General features: G+C 32.0%; 2 protein-coding genes across 2 annotated transcripts in view; one reads left to right on the top strand and one right to left on the bottom strand.

Moving 5' to 3' along the window:
* The first annotated feature begins 2,317 nt into the window (after positions 1 to 2,317).
* Positions 2,318 to 6,810, top strand: LOC111705431 (uncharacterized). Its single transcript, XM_023477988.1, has 6 exons — positions 2,318 to 2,682; positions 4,358 to 4,418; positions 4,787 to 4,829; positions 5,641 to 5,747; positions 6,304 to 6,370; positions 6,696 to 6,810. The coding sequence occupies exons 1-6, from the start codon at positions 2,567 to 2,569 to the stop codon at positions 6,749 to 6,751; spliced, it is 450 nt and encodes a 149-aa protein (XP_023333756.1). The 5' UTR covers positions 2,318 to 2,566; the 3' UTR covers positions 6,752 to 6,810.
* A 2,525-nt stretch (positions 6,811 to 9,335) lies between these two features.
* Positions 9,336 to 20,837, bottom strand: part of LOC111705429 (uncharacterized) — a 12,365-nt gene continuing 863 nt past the window's right edge. The window contains exons 2-18 of the mRNA XM_023477982.1: positions 20,119 to 20,268; positions 19,731 to 19,833; positions 19,498 to 19,553; positions 19,209 to 19,304; positions 18,689 to 18,777; positions 17,974 to 18,020; positions 17,736 to 17,902; positions 16,149 to 16,889; positions 15,440 to 15,509; positions 14,489 to 14,602; positions 14,004 to 14,091; positions 13,274 to 13,442; positions 13,022 to 13,175; positions 12,547 to 12,700; positions 12,136 to 12,269; positions 11,488 to 11,616; positions 9,336 to 9,839 (exon numbers count right to left, since the gene is read on the bottom strand). Of these exons, the coding sequence (XP_023333750.1) occupies positions 9,738 to 9,839; positions 11,488 to 11,616; positions 12,136 to 12,269; positions 12,547 to 12,700; positions 13,022 to 13,175; positions 13,274 to 13,442; positions 14,004 to 14,091; positions 14,489 to 14,602; positions 15,440 to 15,509; positions 16,149 to 16,889; positions 17,736 to 17,902; positions 17,974 to 18,020; positions 18,689 to 18,777; positions 19,209 to 19,304; positions 19,498 to 19,553; positions 19,731 to 19,833; positions 20,119 to 20,268 (2,563 nt within the window). The 3' untranslated portion in view covers positions 9,336 to 9,737. The remainder of the gene's footprint in view (positions 9,840 to 11,487; positions 11,617 to 12,135; positions 12,270 to 12,546; positions 12,701 to 13,021; positions 13,176 to 13,273; positions 13,443 to 14,003; positions 14,092 to 14,488; positions 14,603 to 15,439; positions 15,510 to 16,148; positions 16,890 to 17,735; positions 17,903 to 17,973; positions 18,021 to 18,688; positions 18,778 to 19,208; positions 19,305 to 19,497; positions 19,554 to 19,730; positions 19,834 to 20,118; positions 20,269 to 20,837) is intronic.

Raw genomic sequence — 20,837 nt, 5'->3', positions numbered from 1 at the left:
TCAATTAGTAATTAGTATTTATATGTACATAGAGAGTTAGATAGGAACGGATAAATCCAAACAGATTATAAAGTACAATAGGTGGCAACGTCAAACGGGCAGTTGTAGTACATTTGAATTTCCGAGCCGCATGGCCGAATTTAAAGAATTTGAGCGGCGGTTTAAATTTAAGCTGCGGCTTAAATATGGTTGGTTCCACTTAAAATTGTATCAAATGTCTCAAGATTTAAGCCTGCGCTTAATTTAAACCGGGTTTTGGCAGATTTAAACCGCGGCTCAAATTCTTTAAATTCCATCTCAGGTCAACCTTATCGGTCCCAGTTTGTACTGTATTGCCCGGATATTGGGTAAATAAAGCAGACATTCAATAGGACTAGTCGGTGCATCAAGGTTGACGCGGTCAGACTTTGGGTTGAATTTACTTTTACTAAAGGGTCAGGGGTGTGTGAACAGGGAAACGGATCAATTATACTCAGCGTCACGTCAAGTGTCAAATATAACAAGAAAAACAAATTTTCTCACATTAGTTGACATGTTCTCCAAGATTAAATAAAAAGTGTAAAAACAGAACATAAAGAAAACATAAAATTGCACTTATTTTACTGTAAGATAAGCACTTTATTCTAAAATTATCACTATTATTAATAAGTTTGTCGGACACAAAAAAACTAAGTTGACACTTGTGACGTAAGAATACAGCTGTACTGAGAGTGTAAAAATTCTACATTGCCATCTATTGTACTAGAATCTATTTGGATAAATCTTCTAAGAAGAGACAGCAAACTTAAAGATGGTTAGGGGGGTTATTTTGGCTCAGGGGGATTATTATTAGTTGCATGCCTTATGTAATTGCCTGAATTACAATGCATGTCCCCACTCCCCATGCACAAAGGCAGATCTTTCTTTTCTTTGTCAATATTATGAAACGACATGACTGGCGATAATATAATAATTATTATTACTGTCAAGGAAATCTTAAAAAATTAAGAATTTTTATCAAAAAGAAGCAATTTTGAAATTTTCAGTTGTCGAGAGGATTGTAAAAATTGTAAGTTTATTTTTATTTGCGTGTTTTCTAATCTCTAGTTTTCTAATCTCTAGCTTTTTGTGAAATATTTTGTAATTTCTAGTTCCGGGATCCTGGTTCCCCTGGTTCCTCCAGGCTAGCACAGATTTAACAGTGATAATCTAACCATAGCTGGTGAACATCCTCCCTCTCCTCTCTTCCTCTCCCCTTCCCTCTTTCCTTCATCTCCCCTTCCCCCTTCCCTTCATCTCCCCTTTCCCCTTCCCCCATCTCCCCTTCCCCCTTCCCTTCATCTTTCCTCACTCCCTCTCTTTTCCTTTTCTTTCCTTTTTCATTTCTTTTCCATTTCTTCCTTCTTCTTCTTTTCTTTCCCTTTTTTTCTTTTCCTTTTCCAATCTTTTCTATTCTTTCTCGTTTTCTTTTTTCTTTTCTTTCTTTTCCTTCGACATTCTTTTCGTTTTCTTTTCATTTTCTTTTTCTTTTCCTTTTCTTTTTCTTCTTTTTTTCTTTTTCTTTGACATTCTTTCTCGTTTTCTAATCTTTTCCTTTCTTTTCCTTTTTCCTTCTTTTCCTTTTCTTTCCCTTTTGTTTTCCTTTCTTTTTCTTCTCCTTTTCCTTTTCTTTGGTTTCCTTTTCCAATCTTTTCTGTTTCGAATCTTTCCCAGTTTCTTTCTTTCTCTTTTGTATTTTATTTATTCTATTTTCTTGTCCTTTTCTTTCCTTTTCATTTTCTTTTCTTTTATTTTTTTTATTTTTTCCGTGTTCTTACTAAAGAAAAGAAATAATGTTTATTTGCTTGGATAAACATCTTTTTATTAATTAGTGCTAATGAGATAAATACTTCTACGATGAGACTAAAATTGTCAAAGATATATTTGGTATGAAGCAGAAGCAAGCAAGTAGTTTTACAAGTGTTAATAGTTTTCCTCAATCCGTTTATTTAAAGGCAAAATTATCACCAGTGGGTAACAGGGTGTCCTGGGAAATATGAAGATTTTTTAGAACTTTATTGATCAATCCGTCGCTTTTCCTTTAACGTGCACAATGCAAGTTATGTCTAATACAGGGTTACCCACAAAGGATGAGATTTTAAAGACGACATTAAACTCTTGAAATATGAAAATGTAAAGGTTGGAATAAGACGTCTGCCTTAAATTTAGTCTTAAAAAGGGATATATAATGATTTCTTAAAGAAATAAATGATTTTACAGTTCCAGTAAATCAAAAATATTAGGAAACAGACAGTATAAATTTCGTACAGTCGTCTCTGAAGTATTATTTTTTCTGGGTACCCCTGTACCTTGCTTCAAGATCAATATCATTCAGTCTACATGAGACAAAGAGTATTGCTGTCAATGACACTTAATATTAAAATCTTATGTCATCTCTTTATTTCAATGATCTTTGCATGGTGTGTCACTTGATATTAGGCTTACAGTCCCTTTAAGACAAATACATATTCGTCATTCAAAGAAAATACTGTAAATGGCCATCATACACTAAATTGAATTCTACATCATATTTTATCATTAGATAGCTATGTACACCTGTTTCCTAGTGTGCAGTTTATTATTCTCAGTAACTACATCAGCGCCATCTATTGTTGATTTAATGAAATCATCCCCGAACATTAAACCGTACTGTACAGACTGCAGGTAGGTGCAGTTTTCATATCAAATAACAAAATTTAATTGAGAAGAAAAACAAATTACTTTCTAATCACATATTTCATCAAAGGCAAAGCTGTCTAAATGGAGTTTTGTATGCGTTAAATTTGGTGGTAGGCGATAATATCAATATAATGAAGACGACTTTTTTATTTAATATTTTATTGTTAACAAGCTTTTTTCGGATTACAAGTTTACAAGTAATTAAAGAGAAGCTTTTTAAATTGACAGATTCTCTTTGTTTCCGTGTTTTCGTGTATGAATGCTTTTTAAAAGCTAGATATTAACCAAATTTGAAATCGACAGTCGTCTTCATTATATTGCTATAATCGTCTACCACCGTGTATGATACAGTTAACCCCAGAGATTTCAAGACATCGAAAGAAAATATGGTAAACTGGAAAGTCTTCTTGGCAATTTTTCAGTGGGTTTTATACTATTTTACGTAAATCTCAGTAATTGCAAAAATCAATAAATAGCCATGAATAAGCTGAAATAGTTTTGAAAAGCTCCTTAAAATCATTTGATTAAAAAATTACATTATGAGAAAGTTAAGAATACTACATTTTAAAATTCTTCCTATGTCTATATTTGAATATATAACTGGTTGTCAGTTTTTAACGAAATTATTGGGCCGAGCGCAGCGTTCAGAAAAGGAGCTTTTTGTTTACTATTTCGCACATTGTTTGCCGATTCCATTAGCGCCTGATCAAACCAAGGTTCAGTCATGTGTTTGATGTCTGTTCTAAACCAATGGAAATAGTATGGGGCTAATTTATATCTTTCTATCTATCTCATCATCCAATTAGAGATGAATCCTTAAATATCGGTGCTAAACAGTAAATGGAAATATTTACTTCTACAGAAACTACTGAAATTACACAACATTTAATTTTATATTGTTATAATATTAGTTTCAAGTGACCCTCAAGTTATAGAGGTCCATGCAAAGAAAATAGAATTTATAATAGATGGAAATTTAGACAATCCCTCGGTATGAATTTGTCAGTCACTTTCAGCCTGAAACGGAGTTAAAAGTGTACAAATCATATAAATGTTCACAAATTATATGCAGTAGAGTACATTAATGTACAGTATATTCCCTAGACTATCCATTTCAATTTCGAATTTTTTAAAGCTGTTAAATAAACTTATAAAATGAATTAGGTTAATAAAAAATATCATTTGATTTATAGTTAAAACGGAAAATCATCGTTTGTAAAGTGAAAGGCATAGAGTCTATGTGAAATGATCATTGGTCAATTATGAAACCAGCCAATTTCATAATTTGGTTTTCTTTTAATATTAATTTTAGATTTTCTATAAAATGATGTTCCAGGGCCCAAAAGGTTATATAGCACAAATATGTGAAGTACACCTGCAGTATGGAAACAGTACAACAAAATGGCCGTTTTACACTTTTTTCTAGTAAATTCCACTAATATATATTCTATTCTCTTTGGGTCCATGCCTGATTCACAACGGTACCCTATAAACCTTTGAACAAAAAGATGAAGATGAAGATGTTCTATCTAAAACACAATTAATTTTCAACTGTATAATTTCTCTTTCAAATCTAGCACTTAACCTTCCATTGGATAGAATAGTGACATGTTCCTACTCTATAGTTACACAAAGAAAGGTTCAAAATTTACCTTTCCAGGCCTGTTTGCTGCTTACTGCTTGAATGCTCGAGGCAAGACTGTCCAGAATGTCACGAAAAGGAAAAAAAATATTAACATTAACATGTTTAACAATCGGGGTCACCCGTAAAGAATTAGACGTTAAGAACAACTTGAAAGATTTGTATCGACCCGATCGTTAGGTGAAAAAGATTAAATAAGTTTTACAGCCGATTATAAATACTGAGAAGAATATTTAAACATAAAATTTTCTCAATGCAAACATTTCTTTAATATCAAATATGCAACTTTCTGAATACATGGATCTTTAACTTCTATATATTATCAAATGTTGTTAGTTATTTACCATTCTAAGACTTACAATTTTGGTGTTGATAGTAAAACGGATAGACAAATCTAAATTAGTTCAAAAACTCCTATTCTATAAAATAATATTTTATTTGATGAAGACACCAGCGTGTGACACCTCCTGCCCCTGCACTGTTAAATCAGGTACAAAGTGACCCAATCAACATGAAAAGTAGAAATCATCTTAAAGAACCTGTCAAATCATTCGTTGGGATGTTTAGAAAGATGAAAATTTCCCTGTATGATAATTGAAGTACTGCAGTATGGTTTTGGTGAATTATTATACTGCAGTCCTTCAATTATCATACAGGGAAATTTTCATCTTTCTAAACATCCCAACGAATGATTTGACAGGTTCTTTAAAATAATTGATTAAAGAAAATTTTTGTTTATTAAAAGCTTGTATAAATGTACTTAACGTTTTTTCTTTGAAAAATGAATGTAAAAATATGTAGACAACTTTGATATTGTTTGATTAATTCAAATCTAGAAAATTTTCTTGATATTTCCGCTAATTTGAAGGTAAATAAAGGCAGACCACATTTTTTAAATCCCTGGACTTGAAATTGTCGATTTTGGTCTAAACTGGAACACCACGAGCAAACTGAACTTGATATACAGACAAATATATTTTTATGTATACTTTGCTTGTCTTTTTGTATCGGGCCCAAAATACATGACCTCATATGACCCCAGAGAAGGTTTATGGATGGTCAAAATTTCAAAAACTAGCCTCAAACAAAATTCGATTTTCATAAAATTTTGAAAATCCCCGCACTTTTTTTTAGCTCCACGAACTTTTTTGTTTTTGTTCTACAATGTCAAAGAGAGAATGTTCACAATTGAAATAGAAGATGGGCGCGAAGCGTCATGAAAGATTATTTATTTATAAACAGTAAATAATCCAATATCATTAAAAAAAAAAACGAGTACAGGCTGAAAATAGACTTTAAAGGAACTGGTATTGATGATCTCTCTTCCACGTGGACTAAAGATTCCTTGAATATAAACGAAGACGACATTCACAAACCTTTCTCTGTTACTAAGCAAGAAGAAAACAAGGTAACTAAACCGAAGGGAAAAGTAAAAAATGAAAAGAGGAAAAATAAAAAAAAAATAAAAAATGAAAAAATTAAGAAATGGAGAAATGAATAAAAGAATGAATAAATAAATGAATAAATGAATAAAAAATAAATGAAAGAAAACTAAAGAATATAAAAAAAATGAATGAAAAATAACCGTTCATAAAAAACAAAAAAAAAATACTTTTAATACGCCGCCAATTTTTATACTATAATTGGGCATTATATGAAAAAAATGAAAATAAAAAATAAAATGGACAAAATCATCTTTAATTATAAAGCATATTTACAGGCTTTACCACAAAGGATGAGACTTTAAAGACGACCTGAAACTCTTATAATATGTCGATCCCAAGGGTAATAAAGTCTTCCACCATGACTTTGAGTTTTTTTAAGGCTTATATAATGAAACAAGGTTAAGTTGCATGAAATTATGGATACATTGAAACAAACAGTTTAAATTATGTACAGTCGTCTTTAAAGTCTCATCCTTGGTGGGTAACCCTGTGTATAAAAATATTCAAATCAATTTGTAGCAAATGCCATGTGGGGATAAATCCTGTGGTCTATCCTGTTCAAAAAATCAATTATGCGCAAATACAGGTATTTTTAGCAGGGTGTATCGATATAATGAAAATGATATGTTCATTTAATAAAGGTGTCTTTTAAACAGTAAAAGTTTTAAATTTTTTTGATATTTGGAGTCATAAAAACAAACATGTTTTTATTCTTCCGTGGTTTTTCTAAATATTATTATATAATTATACCCTTTCTTCGATGAAACCTTCAAATTGGATTCTATTTATATTTCACATTAAAATTAATAAGTTTTCTCCGAAAAGGAAACCGCACTTATAAACCTTATTATACGTTTTATACATTATAAAACGAGCTTTATTTATTTTTATATTGAATGAGATTTTTTTAGGAGAAAGTTGTGAATCTTTTCCATGTTGCAGCACTGTGGCCTGTATTTCATTTTAATAAAATTGTATATTTATTATTATACAATTTTATTATATTATAATTATTATTATATACAATTGTATAATTATGATTAAAATATATATATGTATTTGTTGATCTGCAGCCTTCGCAAATAAAACATTTTTTTATTATGAACTTTAACAAAAATTAATATTGGTTACTGTACTGCAGTGAAGTAAGAAGATTTGTTTACATTATAACTTGTCGTATTTACAGACTTAAATGATATGACAGAGATGTTTTAAACTCGCAAGATAAACTTTAGATACAGGGTTACCCGCAAAGAATGAGACATGACGATTTGAAGGTGGAATTTGGTCTTCTACCATTGATTATCTATATAATAAAACAAGACATTCGTATATATATATATATATATATATATACTGGGTGTCCCAATAAACATGGGAATTCAGTGACGAATTCGATATCGTCTTTTTAAATAATTCTTTGATTTAGTATAGTGAAACCTACTGAGAAAGCTGTAGTCTGTAAGAGTTTCGTCTGCTATGTTCACATTTTGTTTGTTTATGTTTTGACAGCATACGGATATGTACTAAGTAAAACAAGAAGATTGTAGTATACAAACTTGACCGTCTTCACTCTTCATTATGCGAAGACATTATGGACACATCTTTACAGTCTTTTACCCTTTTCATAAAATAAAATCTACCAGACATAATAATATTATGACTTTGAAATTAGGTATTAAAATGCTAATTCATAACAAAGACGATATCGAATTTGTCACTGAATTCCCATGTTTTTTGGGACACTCTGTATATGTTGCGTATAGCCGGCCAAACGGCTGGACCAATTTTTTGTGGACACTCAGGGGTGGCCGGGGGGTGTTATAGGCTAAAAAATTTAAATTTTTTTTTGAAATTTTTTAAAAATATTTTTAAATTTTTTTTCCACGGGCAACGCCGGGCCCTTCAGCTAGTAGTCTTTAAATAAAATACTTAAAGTGGCATGAAAAAGACTTAACAGATTTCGTTAAGTCGTCTCTGAAGTCTTATCCTGTGTGTGGGTAAGGATGTTCTTATTTCCTCACTTATTTTTTTTTCGTGTCTCTTCATTTTGTTGGACATGGACAGCCGTATGTACATTTGAATTTCCGGGCCGGGTCAACCATTCCGGTCCAAGTTTGTACTTTATCGGCATGACATTGGGTCAAAGGTGCGTGTGGACACAACTACTCACTATCACTAAGTTATATAAAAGCATCTATATATCAATTTATATAAAGTTGTAATTTCTGTTTGTCTGTTTGTTTGTCCGATCATAACTCAGGAACCCCTGGACCGATTTGCCTCAAATTTTTATTAGGGAACTCGGGAGAGCTACGGGCATGTCCTTAGATTGGGTTTGAGATTCTAAATTCAGTGGATCTACTTTAGTAGGGAAAATTTAGTTTCCCAGTAAAATCGTTCAAGTGCGGGTAAACGGCGGAAGTAACTTTTAGAAATCTGGGCAGCGCTGGGTTCCCAATGCTATACACTTTATATTTACAAAAAAATACTTAAAATTCCTTTCACATACAGAGATAGATCACTTGAATCAACGAACCATATCACAAATTAATTCCAGGAAAAAATAATCATGAATGTTACCGGAAAAAGAATCCTGAATGCGCTGGAAAAAAATAATCATGAATGTCGCAGTTAAATACCTAGAACATTGAGAAAGTTTCTGCTTTCAAAAGAATGTTGAGAATTCAAACTCGAAAAATTTACATGAGAAAAGACGGCAGTTTTGCTTTGTTAAATGCATTCATTTAATAATAAGAAACAATAAGAAACCTTTAGAAAAGAGAATTCCGAGATCTAATTTACCAAGATCGTAATAATTGGGCAGACTAAACTAGTCAGCAGGATAAGGTCAAATTAATGAGACTTTGGGGCCTGATAGCTTCTCTAGTTTTGGATTTATGCACAGCTGTATGTATGTGGAGAGCAATATTACTCGGTTAAATACATGTTGAAAAAAATATTTGTTTTAGTCATATAGTTCTTCAACGAGGAGACATGATTGAAAACAAGATCTCAATTTTATTTACTTTAAAACAATGTTGAACAACCAGTGGGCGGAAACGTCATGTATGTGCGTCTGTACCGAAAGAGTGTGTGTAAGGAATACCGAAGCGAAGGTGTGTACTGTAGGTATATACCGTACATAAGAATCTTGATATTTGTACAGTCTTGGAGAGTACATTTGTTTATTGTTAATTGTTTACTTAAAAATAAATTTAATATACATTTAATATATTAATTTAACATTTAAGTCAACACTTTAAAGCTATATTTTCATGCAAAGAATATAATTTGACAAGTTTACAATTAACTACTCGTTAATCAAGCTGAATCATAATTGACGACATTGTTCTGCAATTTCCTTGACTGTAGTCATGTTGTGTGTCTGTACCAAAAGAGTGTGCGTGTGTAATACCGAACTCGTCTGCAAAGCGGTGCGACTGGCTTTATCATGCTAAACCAGCGCCATTTCCTTTCCCTTTATTCTTATTCCTAGTGAACAACACTCCAACAGTCTTGCTAAATTGGAGATTTTAAGAGAAAACATCTTTCATAAGTAAAATTTATTTGAGTAATTTAACGGTCAACAACTAAAACACTTAATGCCACTATTCTAATTATTTAATGAGTAAATACAATAAATGCATAAAATAATCTAAAACTATACTTAATTGGTATTTTACGCTTTCATACCAATAAATAAAAGCAGTTTCTTGTAAAAAAAAATTTAACTTGTGTTTGTTTTGCATTTGAAAAAGTCAACATTTAAAATGAGATTTATAAAAATTGTCAGAGATTTTACAAAAAAATGAACTAAATTTTAACGAGTATTGATCTAACTGGAAAAAACACTCATGATACTGCCTCCATATTGTTTACAAAATTTTACCAGACATAACAAATTCTTTACAAAAGTTAAGCAAATAAACATAAAATGTTGGTGCTTCGCGCTACTGACTACTGTAGAATCTCTGATCGTAATGATGATATTGTTCATATGAAGATTTATGTATTTTAGAAGTTGTAAGGACGCTAGTGGACAGGTTGGAATCCTAAAATAATAAAATAGAGAATATAATATAGAGCAAAGACTTTGCTAATTATAAAGACGAGGCATTGGAAATTTATCCGACTATTGTGTACGCCAGTACAGCTGTATTTTGACGTCATTGGTTATTTTGGTTGTTTGGGAGTCTAACGATCGACATTAAAACCTTAGTTATTTAACTCAATTGTGAATGTTTTGTGCTAAAAAATAGCTAAAATTAACGATATTTATTTGTATTTTAAAATTTATTTAATCATTTGTTGGATATTTGGATCGTCTGGTGAATTATAGCTGAATTTGTGATAAAGTTACGCATCTCTTTTGTATTAAAAATAGCCAATAATTGTTAGTGAAAATTTTCAGATATCGTCAAATATTGTTCCTGAGGTTCTATGGAATAGAATTTTAGGCGATGAAGAAGAGAGGGGACCAGAAATTTCAAATATTATAAACGGTAAATAAATTTTTTGTAAATGTCGTCTTCTGTTTAATCTTAGACTAAGAAATGATATCGCATAAATTAACGTATTAATCTTACTCTTCAATTAATTTACGAGGATTTTGTTTCAGAAATATCCACCATTGAAGAAAAAATATCACAGAAAGTTTCGTTAAAAATGCGAATTAATGGACGACCTTTTACTTAGAAGTCTTTTAAAGTTGATTAGAATAGTTTTGAGGCATTATTGTAGGATTTTAAAAAGGTTGATTAAAGAAATACATTGGTGAAAATAAAACTGGGGAATATAAAGACGACTTTTGGACTCAATTTTTGTTTAAATAGTTCAATTAACATAAAATACTGCAATTGAGCAGTGAACATGGAGATTGTCTAAATTTCGTCTTCAAATTTCGGAGTATTATGTATACAAGTTTAATGAACAATTCTGATAAATTCAGGTTCGTCGGTGCCACTGCCAAGCAAAGTATTTATGATACCCAACTGCCAAGCCAACCAAGAATAGGAGAGTCTACGTTTACAATGCCAGCAGATCCAAAAAGAAAAAAGTTTGGAGGAAGGCTCTTTAATTGGATCATAGGAATCCTTATAGAGAAATATCCCGATTTGTAAAAACTATTACATTGTTAAATAAATATTATGAAGTTATATTTTTCAGTAATTCATTTAAATCAGGTAGAGAGAGAATTCAATCGTGAATGAAAAAGTAATGAAATAATTGATTACTGTTGAAAAGTACAAGGTTACATGCATACAAGATACGTGACATTAATTTTCTTCTAATAAACACTTAATATACTTCAAACCAAAAGTAAATGTTCTAAAGGACTAATAGATTTAATTTCAAGTTACCAACCCATTACAGGTCCTATCAACAACGGTACCATTAAACATTTATCTGGGTAACAAAGAGGAAGATATCGTCGTTATTTCAACTTAAAAAGTGATGAATTCTGTAAATTATGTTAATTGTCTTTCCACTAGTCACTTTTATGGACTATGGACAAATTAAATATTTCAAGATAGAAAAACTAAAGTTGTTTCCTTGTTTGTTTCCCCTCTCACAATTCCCTGGTCGTGCATAACTATCTTGAAATAATTAGCAAAAGAAAAAAATGACTAAAAATGCTACTGGTGAAAATTTGAAACTTTTGGACAAAGACGACTTTCTGAATCCACGTTCAGTTTATACCTGAGATTCCGCTTTATCCTTGGTTCTCCATCTCCAGGTGGAGGAGTCGTTCTCCTCCCTGCTCATTCTCTCCTTTACGCTGTTCACAACCTTCTTGGAGCAGGTGAAGAACAGCAGGATAAACAAACCCTGGAATATCATCTTGGTAAAATAAATGAAAAATAATATATGATTTAGAACGGGCTCACATAAATTGATTTTGTTTTATTCAACCATGAAGACGACATTATCGTACAATGCCACGGAACATTCTTGAAATCTGCTCACATTCAGATTTTAGTTAGCGGGTTATAATATTTTGCAAGCATTCAAATTTGTTCTGCTATAGCATAACTTTCAGAGCGGAAAAGTTTAGATAACTTAAACTCTGTGCTAGCACATAGTTTTAAATAATGCATAAGCGTATTATTTTTTTTTTCTACGGCTAGGCAAATTATATTTTTGACGCAACAATCTCTGAATCTCAAAAATGAGTAACACGTTTCTAAATAATTATTTTGACCAGTTCAGAGAAAAGTGTTATTACTTAAATACTGACGCAAGAGGAAACGAGAAAAGACATTAAGGAAACTAACTCGCGGAATAGGAAAAGGTTCATTTTCCTAAAAATATTTTTTAGAATTAAAAATTAAAGCAAAAATTTTCTACCTGAAGTGTGTTTAGAACCAGGAACACGTACCAGACAGGTTCCAGGTCAAGAGCTCCAGCTATGATACCGGTCAACCAAGTTAATCCCATTAACAAGGCTAGACGCAAGTAGAGATGGAAGCTTATCCGAGGTCCTATAGATATATTATAAACTAGCTGAGAACCCAGCGTTGCCCAGGGGAGTCATAGTAGTCCCACCGTTTACCCGCGCTTGGTTGTAGGACTTTAACTATTTTCCCCATTAAAGGTGGACCCACTCAACTTAGAGTCTCAAAACCAAGCAAAGAAAATTCCCGTAGGCCTCTTCAGAGTTACTTAATCCAAATAGTTGGATGCAAATCAGTCCAGGGGTTTCAGAGTTGTGATCGAACAAACAAATCCCCCCCCCCTCATCCCCAATAGTTGGTTTACCTGTTGTTGTTATCTTTGCAGTAGATTGAGAAGACTGCCACACAAGACAAGATGCAGAAATAAAGAAGACGACATTCAGAAGCATGATTAACGAGAAAGGAGCCACGAAATATATTAGAAGAGCACTCCTTGAAGAAAACCAACAAAGACCGATCTAAATAAGAAAGTTGTTAATTTGAATTTTTTTAAATGGATTTTCTAAATAATAGTATTAAATTAACAAGGGATCTAAATGTTACAGTGAAAGGTACAGGGTGTCCCACGAAACATGACAGTTGGTGAATGGTTTAGAATGTCTTTTTCCATAATTTGTTGAGTTGTTTAATACCAAAGATCAATAAAAATATTATATTATAGTCATGTTATATTAAAATTGATTTCAAAGTGAAAGATAATGAGGCAAAAGGATGTTTTAACTAAAAATAACGATTTTTAAATGTCATGTTTCGTGGGACACCCTGTATAACAATTGTACCTTGGAGCCTCCAAATCCAGGTTTAAACTGATACGGCATATCCGGTATATCAAGCCGGTCTATCAGCCCAGCTGTAATAACCAACAATGCAGGTAGCAGCCAGCCGACCAGGCTGCTTAGCAGATACTTACTCCACTGAGGGCCGGTAGACAACCTGTATAAAAAGTTGTAAAAAAAAAAACGCTTGAACGGAATTAGGTTGATTTTTATTATGGGCCATTAAAAAATGCAAAGCACTCTCAATTAATTGACCTGAGTTGTGTTGTCGCAAGGCGTAGGGTTCTTGCAACGTTGACCGCAATATTGAGCATCCAGAAGAACGTCGCCATGTAGAAGTAATACATAAGCAGAGCCAGGGCGAAGCATCCTTCACCCTCGAGGTCCGGAGACAACATGTTCGCCAGGAAACAGCTGTACGCACCTTGTTCATTTTATTAATATTAATAACACAACACTTTCTGCTATTTGGAGAGGGGGGAGCGGGGGATGGGAGGGGGAAGGGTTTAAAACAAAGCTTAGTAAATAGAAAAATTGAGATAGGATTTTAAATGGGCAACATCTTAATCTCAGTTTGTTGGAGATGGACAGAAATAAATATGGTAGTGTGCAGTTTTGTCCACAATGGAAGAAGTTGAAAAGCCTATCCCATCAATATAATGAAGTTTAAGAATAAATGATATTTATTTAAAGGAAGTTTTAATTAAGAAATTACAAATAAAAAATCTAAATATCTTAAGCTAAACGTTAAGATTTCGACATAATGTTTTTTATGTGAATATTTTTAGGAGTTTAACTAAGTAAATTTTAAATACACGTGATTAATTTTATTCATTAGTAAAATTAAAGATTTATAAAAGAACAAAAAAGACAACAATACAAAGGCAAATATTTATTAAAGAGAAGTGCGTTGCCGTTAGAACTATGTCGAGTACGCATATGAAATTTTCCTTTAGGCAAAAGAAATGCAAAAATAAAAGTTTACCTAAAAGTGCAAGTGCAAAGGAGAATAAGTTCTTCCCGCTTAAATTCTGCAGTTCAGGAGCAATACAAGTGACCAACAGGTGGAAAACCTAAAATAAAAAATGGATTTTTTTCAATATTGAAGTGATGATAATTACCAAACCAACAGAGGGAAATTAAGTTACTTTACGTCCCTTGGACAATTAGGTAAAATAACGACCCGGTCTGCGATGTTTTCATTAAAAAAATCTCGCATTTTCATATCAAAAGACGGGAAATTAAAAATTTTAATTAACCACGGGTTCCCTCGACTAATTATGCCAACAAAACATTCTTCGCATGGCTATGGACGGTTTGTAAGCAAAATTGGTCTTGGGAACCCTCGTTAAAGTTTCCCTATTAAGTAGAACTGTAATAATTAAAATTAATTATCGTCTACCGGAGTAGCTCAAGAAAATCATAAAAAAAAAAACACAAAATACGAAAAGAACAATTGTAGTTACTTACCAAACAAACCATTGAAAGTCCTAAACATGTAAATGTGACATATCCCATAATCGGAGAAAACTTGGTAGCTCCAGCATGCAGTTCATCCGGACTACAGATTATTATATTCTCTCCCTATATTCGACAAACAAATTAGTAAACATTGTAAAACATAAGAATATCCCGAAAAATGTTGAAGACGACTTTCTGGCCTTGATACTGATTGAGGCTTATTGTAAATTATACTGTCTTAACTTTTATTTAAAGAGACTGTACGATTAATTGCAAGAGATCCCCTTCATGCAAAGAGAGCAATGCCCGATTCACAACGGTACCCTTGAAACCTATATCTAATCAATGATGTGGAAGATATTGGCGTTTTTATAGGTTTAAAAGTATTTAATTCTGATCAATTATATATATATATATATATATATATTTCAGTAGAATTGCGCAAGTCACTTTTTTAAGAAAAGAATCCACAGATGAAAATAATCAGTTTTCAAAATTATAAACATTGATATCTAAATTAAAGTGAACCAGAAAAGGCTATTTAAAGGTAACATTTTAAATCGGGCGTTCCCGTTTTTGCAAGGAGATTGGAGAGCCACATAAAAACACGCTTACAGTCCCTTTAAATAGTTTGAAGTCTGTAAAAAATATCGATATTAAATTCATAAAAAGATTATTTCAAGTAATTTCTCCATTTATAGAGTAAAAGAAATCCACAAATCAACAAAATCAAGAAGCCACAATTTAAAAAAATTTAAAAATGAACAACATGAATATCTTATTAATTTTTTATTTGAAGGTACAGTTGTGCATCAGATAAGCCCCTCTATAAAAGGAGGGTTTCTTAAAACTACCTCTTTTGCTTTTCCTTCTTATAGAGTAGTTTTTATACTCCATATTATTTAAGCAACGACATAGTAAAAAATATTTGTTTTTTCAACTTGGTTGATTTGTTTGTTCCTGAGTCCAGTAGCTGGTAGGTTGAAGGGTCAACCCGTATTCAGGAATACTTATCCCGGACTCGGTCAGCCTACAACACAGGTAGAGAATACAATTCACATGTTATAAAGATACAAAGAAAAATGAGTTTAATCAGAAACTCTTGTGGCTTTTATTATCTGAAATGAATCCCCGTCAGTCAATCCTAACCTGCTTTCAGAAGGGACAAAAAGTTTTGAAAATGTATTGAAAAATTTGACAACTACGTAATATTAATAGATCTTGATGAAGTCATTGATTTAAAACTGTCCTTATACTTTCTTTCTGTTTTACTATAAATAAATTAGATTAATTTGAAACAACACGAAAAAAGTGAATGTTTTGCTTGAAGGAGTTGTAAGCGCACGTAATTTCAAGTACCCTCCATGCAAATATGGTAATGCCCGATTCACAATGGTACCCTTAATAGCTATGTCTGATCTAGTATGAACTAGATATCAGAGTTTGGTTTCATTAAACTATTTATTTTCATTTGCGGGTTCGAACAATGCTATTTATGCATGGAGGGTCACTTGAAATTCGCTTACAGTCCCTTTAAGTAGAATCAGCATTTTTAATAAATCTATTAAAAATCAAGCTTTAAAGGGTTTGTTCAGTTGTTTCAAAATACTCATTATATACCTCCTTTTATAGGTCTTAGAATAACCTTTAGTAATTCAACTATATTAACCTGAACTCTCCAGGGTATAGCTGGATTTTAGTACATTCTCCTAGCTGAGGGTACACACTAATAGGGTACAGTGTACTGTTGTATCCATATGTGTTTATTTTTGATGTTGTTGGTGATGTTGTTGATGTTGTTGTGGTGGTAACAGTTGTGGTTAGGGGTTGGTTTATGGACGGTTGCTCTGTGGATTCTATTTCCTGTTTTTCATCATAGAACTCTATTTCCTGGTAGTCCTTGGGGAAACCTATATCCGGGTTAACAAGTGGGAAAATTATATCGGAAGTGTCAGAAGGGAAAACTATATCCGGAATGCTTTCCGGAATATCAGTTAACGGAACAGTTTCCAACGGAGTTGTGGTTGTTGTCGTTGTAGTTGTTGTAGTTGTTGTAGTTGTTGTAGTTGTTGTTGTAGTTGTTGTTGTAGTTGTAGTTGTAGTTGTTGTTGTTGTTGTTGGAACTTCGTCCTTGTTGTAGCAAACCCCCTCAACCCAAACCTTCCCCCTCTCCCCGCAAACTATATTCCTGCACTTCTTGAAGAAGGGGTCCCACAGCTCCCCCTCGGCACACTTCTTCTCAACACCGACCTCTCCGCCGTCGCGGATGTCGAAGAGGACTGCGAATGAATGAGGTTGGAAGCCTGAAAGGAATCCTGATCTACCCATCACGTTCAGGTTCAAGCAGATCAAGGACTCCACGGTATCATTGTTGCAAATAGCGCAGTGCGGGTTCCTGTATGCAACATCCCTGAATAAATTGGACATTTTAAAATAGGATAAATTTCAATAAATATATAATTTTTCAAAGAAACGTTTTTTTCTGTTTTTAATGGTGGATTTCTAGTTTAGTCGTTATATGACGTTAATTTGATTCAAACAGACAAACCAACAAACAGAGAAACCAACAAACAGAGAAACCAACAAACAGAGAAACCAACAAACAGAGAAACCAACAAACGGAGAAACCAACAAACAGAGAAACCAACAAACGGAGAAACCAACAAACAGAAAAACCAACAATCAGAGAAACCAACAAACAGACAAACCAATAAACACCAAAACCAACAAACAGAGAGACCAACAAACAGACAAACCAATAAACAGACAAACCAACAAACAGACAAACCAACAAACATCAAAACCAACAAATAGACTAACCAACAAACAGACAAACCAACAAACAGAGAAACCAATAAACAGACAAACAGTGAAACCAATAAACAGACAAACGAAAACCTAATATGATCTTTGTATATAAAGTTGTGATCGCTGTTTGTACGTTTGCTTTTTTGTCCGATCATAACTCAGAAACCCCTGGACCGATTTGCCTCAAATTTTGATTGGGGAATATTCTTAGTCTGTTCTGAGAATCTTAGTTGAGTGGGTCAACTTTTATAGCGAAAATTAAGTTTCCCTGTAAAGTCGACCAAGTGCGGGTAAATGGCAGTATTAAACATGAGTAACCTGGGCAGCGCCGGGTTCCCAAACTAATTTAGAATAAAAAAAGCTATTTGAAGAAAATTGTATTCTTGTATTTTTAAATTCAGTTCTGATAATATGTAGTATGCTGTGTAAACAATAACATTTGTTTTACCTTTTACTCGAGTATATAACGGCAGTGTACCCAGAACAGTAATTAGAAATAGCTCTTCTTCTGGAGATGTTAACGCCAGATTTTGCGTCACCTACATTGATCCAGTGAGGGGGACAAGTACTAGTAATAGTGTCCGCATTACACCGACGTATTTTCTCCGAAACACCCTTAAAAATATAAATTAAAAATTTGTTTCATTTATCTACTTAGCTAGAATTTTTGTTTAGATATGTCTTACGTCAGGTAGATAGGGATCGAAGAAGCAGTCGTGAAAAACAGGAATACCTGAAATATAAAAAGAAATATATTTTTAGTGTTTACAGTTTATTTAATTGAAAAGAAGATTTGCTTTTTGATTTTGAGTAAACTCTGTTGACATTATTGTCCTGTAAAAGTCGATTTTTTTTGTCTATATTTCAGAGTGAACGATGTATGTTGACATCAAGCCCCCCCACACACACACACACATCAAACCTGAACCAATTACATACAGTGATAAACAGATAATTGTAAGATAAGAAGACGACATTAAATTGACACTAAAGTGCATTTGATGTTACAAAGAAAATACCTAAATTAGTAAGTTATTAAATCATTTCTTAAGTGAAATAGGTCTGTTTACACTGCACTTATGTTCATTGGACTATTTAAAGTCATATTTTGAGGCTAAACACCGGCTTCCTATTCCATAAAGTATTCTGGTTCTCACTACATATCCCATATCATATTAGATTATCTCCAAGTTTTAACCCCAAAATAAACCCAAAATACTCGAATAACCTTGTATTTTCCGCAAGAAAATTCTTATATTAGCCCTTTTCAATTTTTCAAATTGATTCATTCTTCTTAAATTTTCTGATTAGTCCAGAAAATCGTAAATTAGACCGATTGACGTGATCTAATATGATGTGGGACACCCTGTATATAATGATTTATAACATATTGATATTTACCAATAGTATCTATCTCAACTCCCCACTGTTTAGAGTCAGGATTAAACTTCAGATTCTCCAGAAGATAGTCCCGGCTGATATTTCGAAATCTAAATATAACATTTATAAAAAAATTTATATATAAAAGTCTAAATTTTATAATATATAATTTTATAATATATAAAGCCGCATGAAATAAAACTTTCATGTAAAATTCTATCAATATATAATAATATTTATTTTCAATCACAAAATATCTACAACATAATAATTTATGATAACTTTACTTAAAACAAAAAGAATGCTTAAAATAACCCAATTAAATTTATAATGCTGATTAATTCAAAACCATAATTTCATCAATTTCATACACAGATTTTAGACTAATTTCTTTTTTAATTAATTATTTTAATTAATCTTTTAAAATGTCTCGTATGAAAGTGTAAACCAAACTTTAACACCTTGATGAGGAACAATTGTTTAGATAATTTAAATATACAAAAATTAGTTTTACGTTTTATTGCCAGAAATATAACCCTACCTAGAATTATATCCTTGTAGAGTTGGGCACTCTAGCCTTGGGGTCCAAATAACAGTATCCTTACTATCATTGTTACAAACAGAACAATAATAATTACTAAAATCAAAATTAATTAGTAAATCAAGAAAATTTTATAGCTAGCACAATATCTTAAAATGTGTGCGAAAAAAGAAGAAAAGGGCAAAATGTTTAAGAATATATTGTTGTATTTTTATCTTTGAGGGGATATTTCATATTCAGTCCCTTCAACTGCCATGTGTATTGTGTGTCGTGTCTTAATAAACTATACCTGTAAGTGACTCCTGAGCCTCTGGCTGTAACTGGCATAGATCCGAGGGGATCAGTCTAAAATTAGGAATTAGGTTTTAATATGATTTTTCAAGACAATTTTTCAAATAATACGAAAAGGGTTTTCTTTATTGTAAATTGATAGTTTCTCAGATAATTAAATGAAATCGTTGATGGCATTTTAATATTAAGATTAAATCAATAATATTTTGACAATTCATTTTCTGTGTGTACCTTACTGTTCTCTGTACATAAGTTTTTAATCTTCTTGTTTTTCCAGGTTTTTGGACAAGCATTCTTCATGTACACATCACCGTACTGCCGCAGGTTTACACAACTGTACAATAAACAAATATTAACAAATTTAACAAAATAGTCATCAAAGAATAAAATGTAATGCAGTGTATTCAAACTGTAAAAATAATTCATTATATTATAAAATAATTCATTATATTATAAAATAATTCATTACATTTTAAAATAATTAATTATATTATAAAATGATTCATTATATCATAAAATAATTCATTACATTTTAAAATAAATCATTATATTATAAAATGAGAAAACACTGATTAATACAATATCATCATCCAATGAACAAAAAAGTGAAAAAATTAACCTGAAAGAATTATAGTTCTTTTTCTGTTCTATCGGATCAAATACGGCAGCGTCAATGCAACAATCTCCGTAAAGACGACATTCAGGATCACAGAAACAATTCCTATCCCTCCAATCCACCTCTTGCGGTGAACGTGAGTCACGCTGAAACCTAAAATAAAAAATTTAAATTAATGAATTTGATGCATTTTAAATCACAAATGAATGTTTTGTGAATCTATAACGATATTAATGTCGTCTTCTAACAGCCGTTTCTTATTTATTTTCAAAATTTCTTAAATGATTGTCATCTTCGTTTCGATATGCATAGCTAAAGATTTGCTAATTTGTAACCAATTCATTTTTGACATGTGCCTCCAACGTTTTTAGAAATATATCAAGTTTAATAATTTCAAATTTAAACAGAATTTTTTAATAAAAAGAAAAAACGTAGACGACAAATGTATTGAAGTCAGTAGTTCATAACAGACGAAATGAAAATAATAAAAATTTCCAATTTTTCCCCTTCCATTCAAGTTAGAATTAGAAAACATGGTTCAATACATGAGATATCAAATATAAATTCCCAGGGCGAGAGAAATTGAACTGTATATTAGGTAATTCTCCAGTTTAGTTTACAAGTTTAGGACTATAATAAAGTGGTTGTAAGGGAAAAGGGGGGAGAAAGGAGAAGCTGAAATAGGGATGGGGGATTAAAACAAAAAGAATGCTTAAAATAAC

This window comes from Eurytemora carolleeae, unplaced genomic scaffold (genome assembly GCF_000591075.1).
Source record: "Eurytemora carolleeae unplaced genomic scaffold, Eaff_2.0 scaffold489, whole genome shotgun sequence".
NCBI classification, from domain to species: Eukaryota; Metazoa; Arthropoda; class Copepoda; order Calanoida; family Temoridae; genus Eurytemora; species Eurytemora carolleeae.
This window is presented reverse-complemented; position numbering and strand designations above follow the sequence as displayed.

Coding starts and splice junctions, on each gene's coding strand:
- LOC111705431 (XM_023477988.1), top strand. CDS start 2,567: ATGTACACCTGTTTCCTAGTGTGCAGTTTATTATTCTCAGTAACTACA. Junction 2,683..4,357: donor CCGTACTGTACAGACTGCAG/GTAGGTGCAGTT, acceptor TTACCTTTCCAG/GCCTGTTTGCTGCTTACTGC. Junction 6,371..6,695: donor TCAATTATGCGCAAATACAG/GTATTTTTAGCA, acceptor AGATTTTTTTAG/GAGAAAGTTGTGAATCTTTT.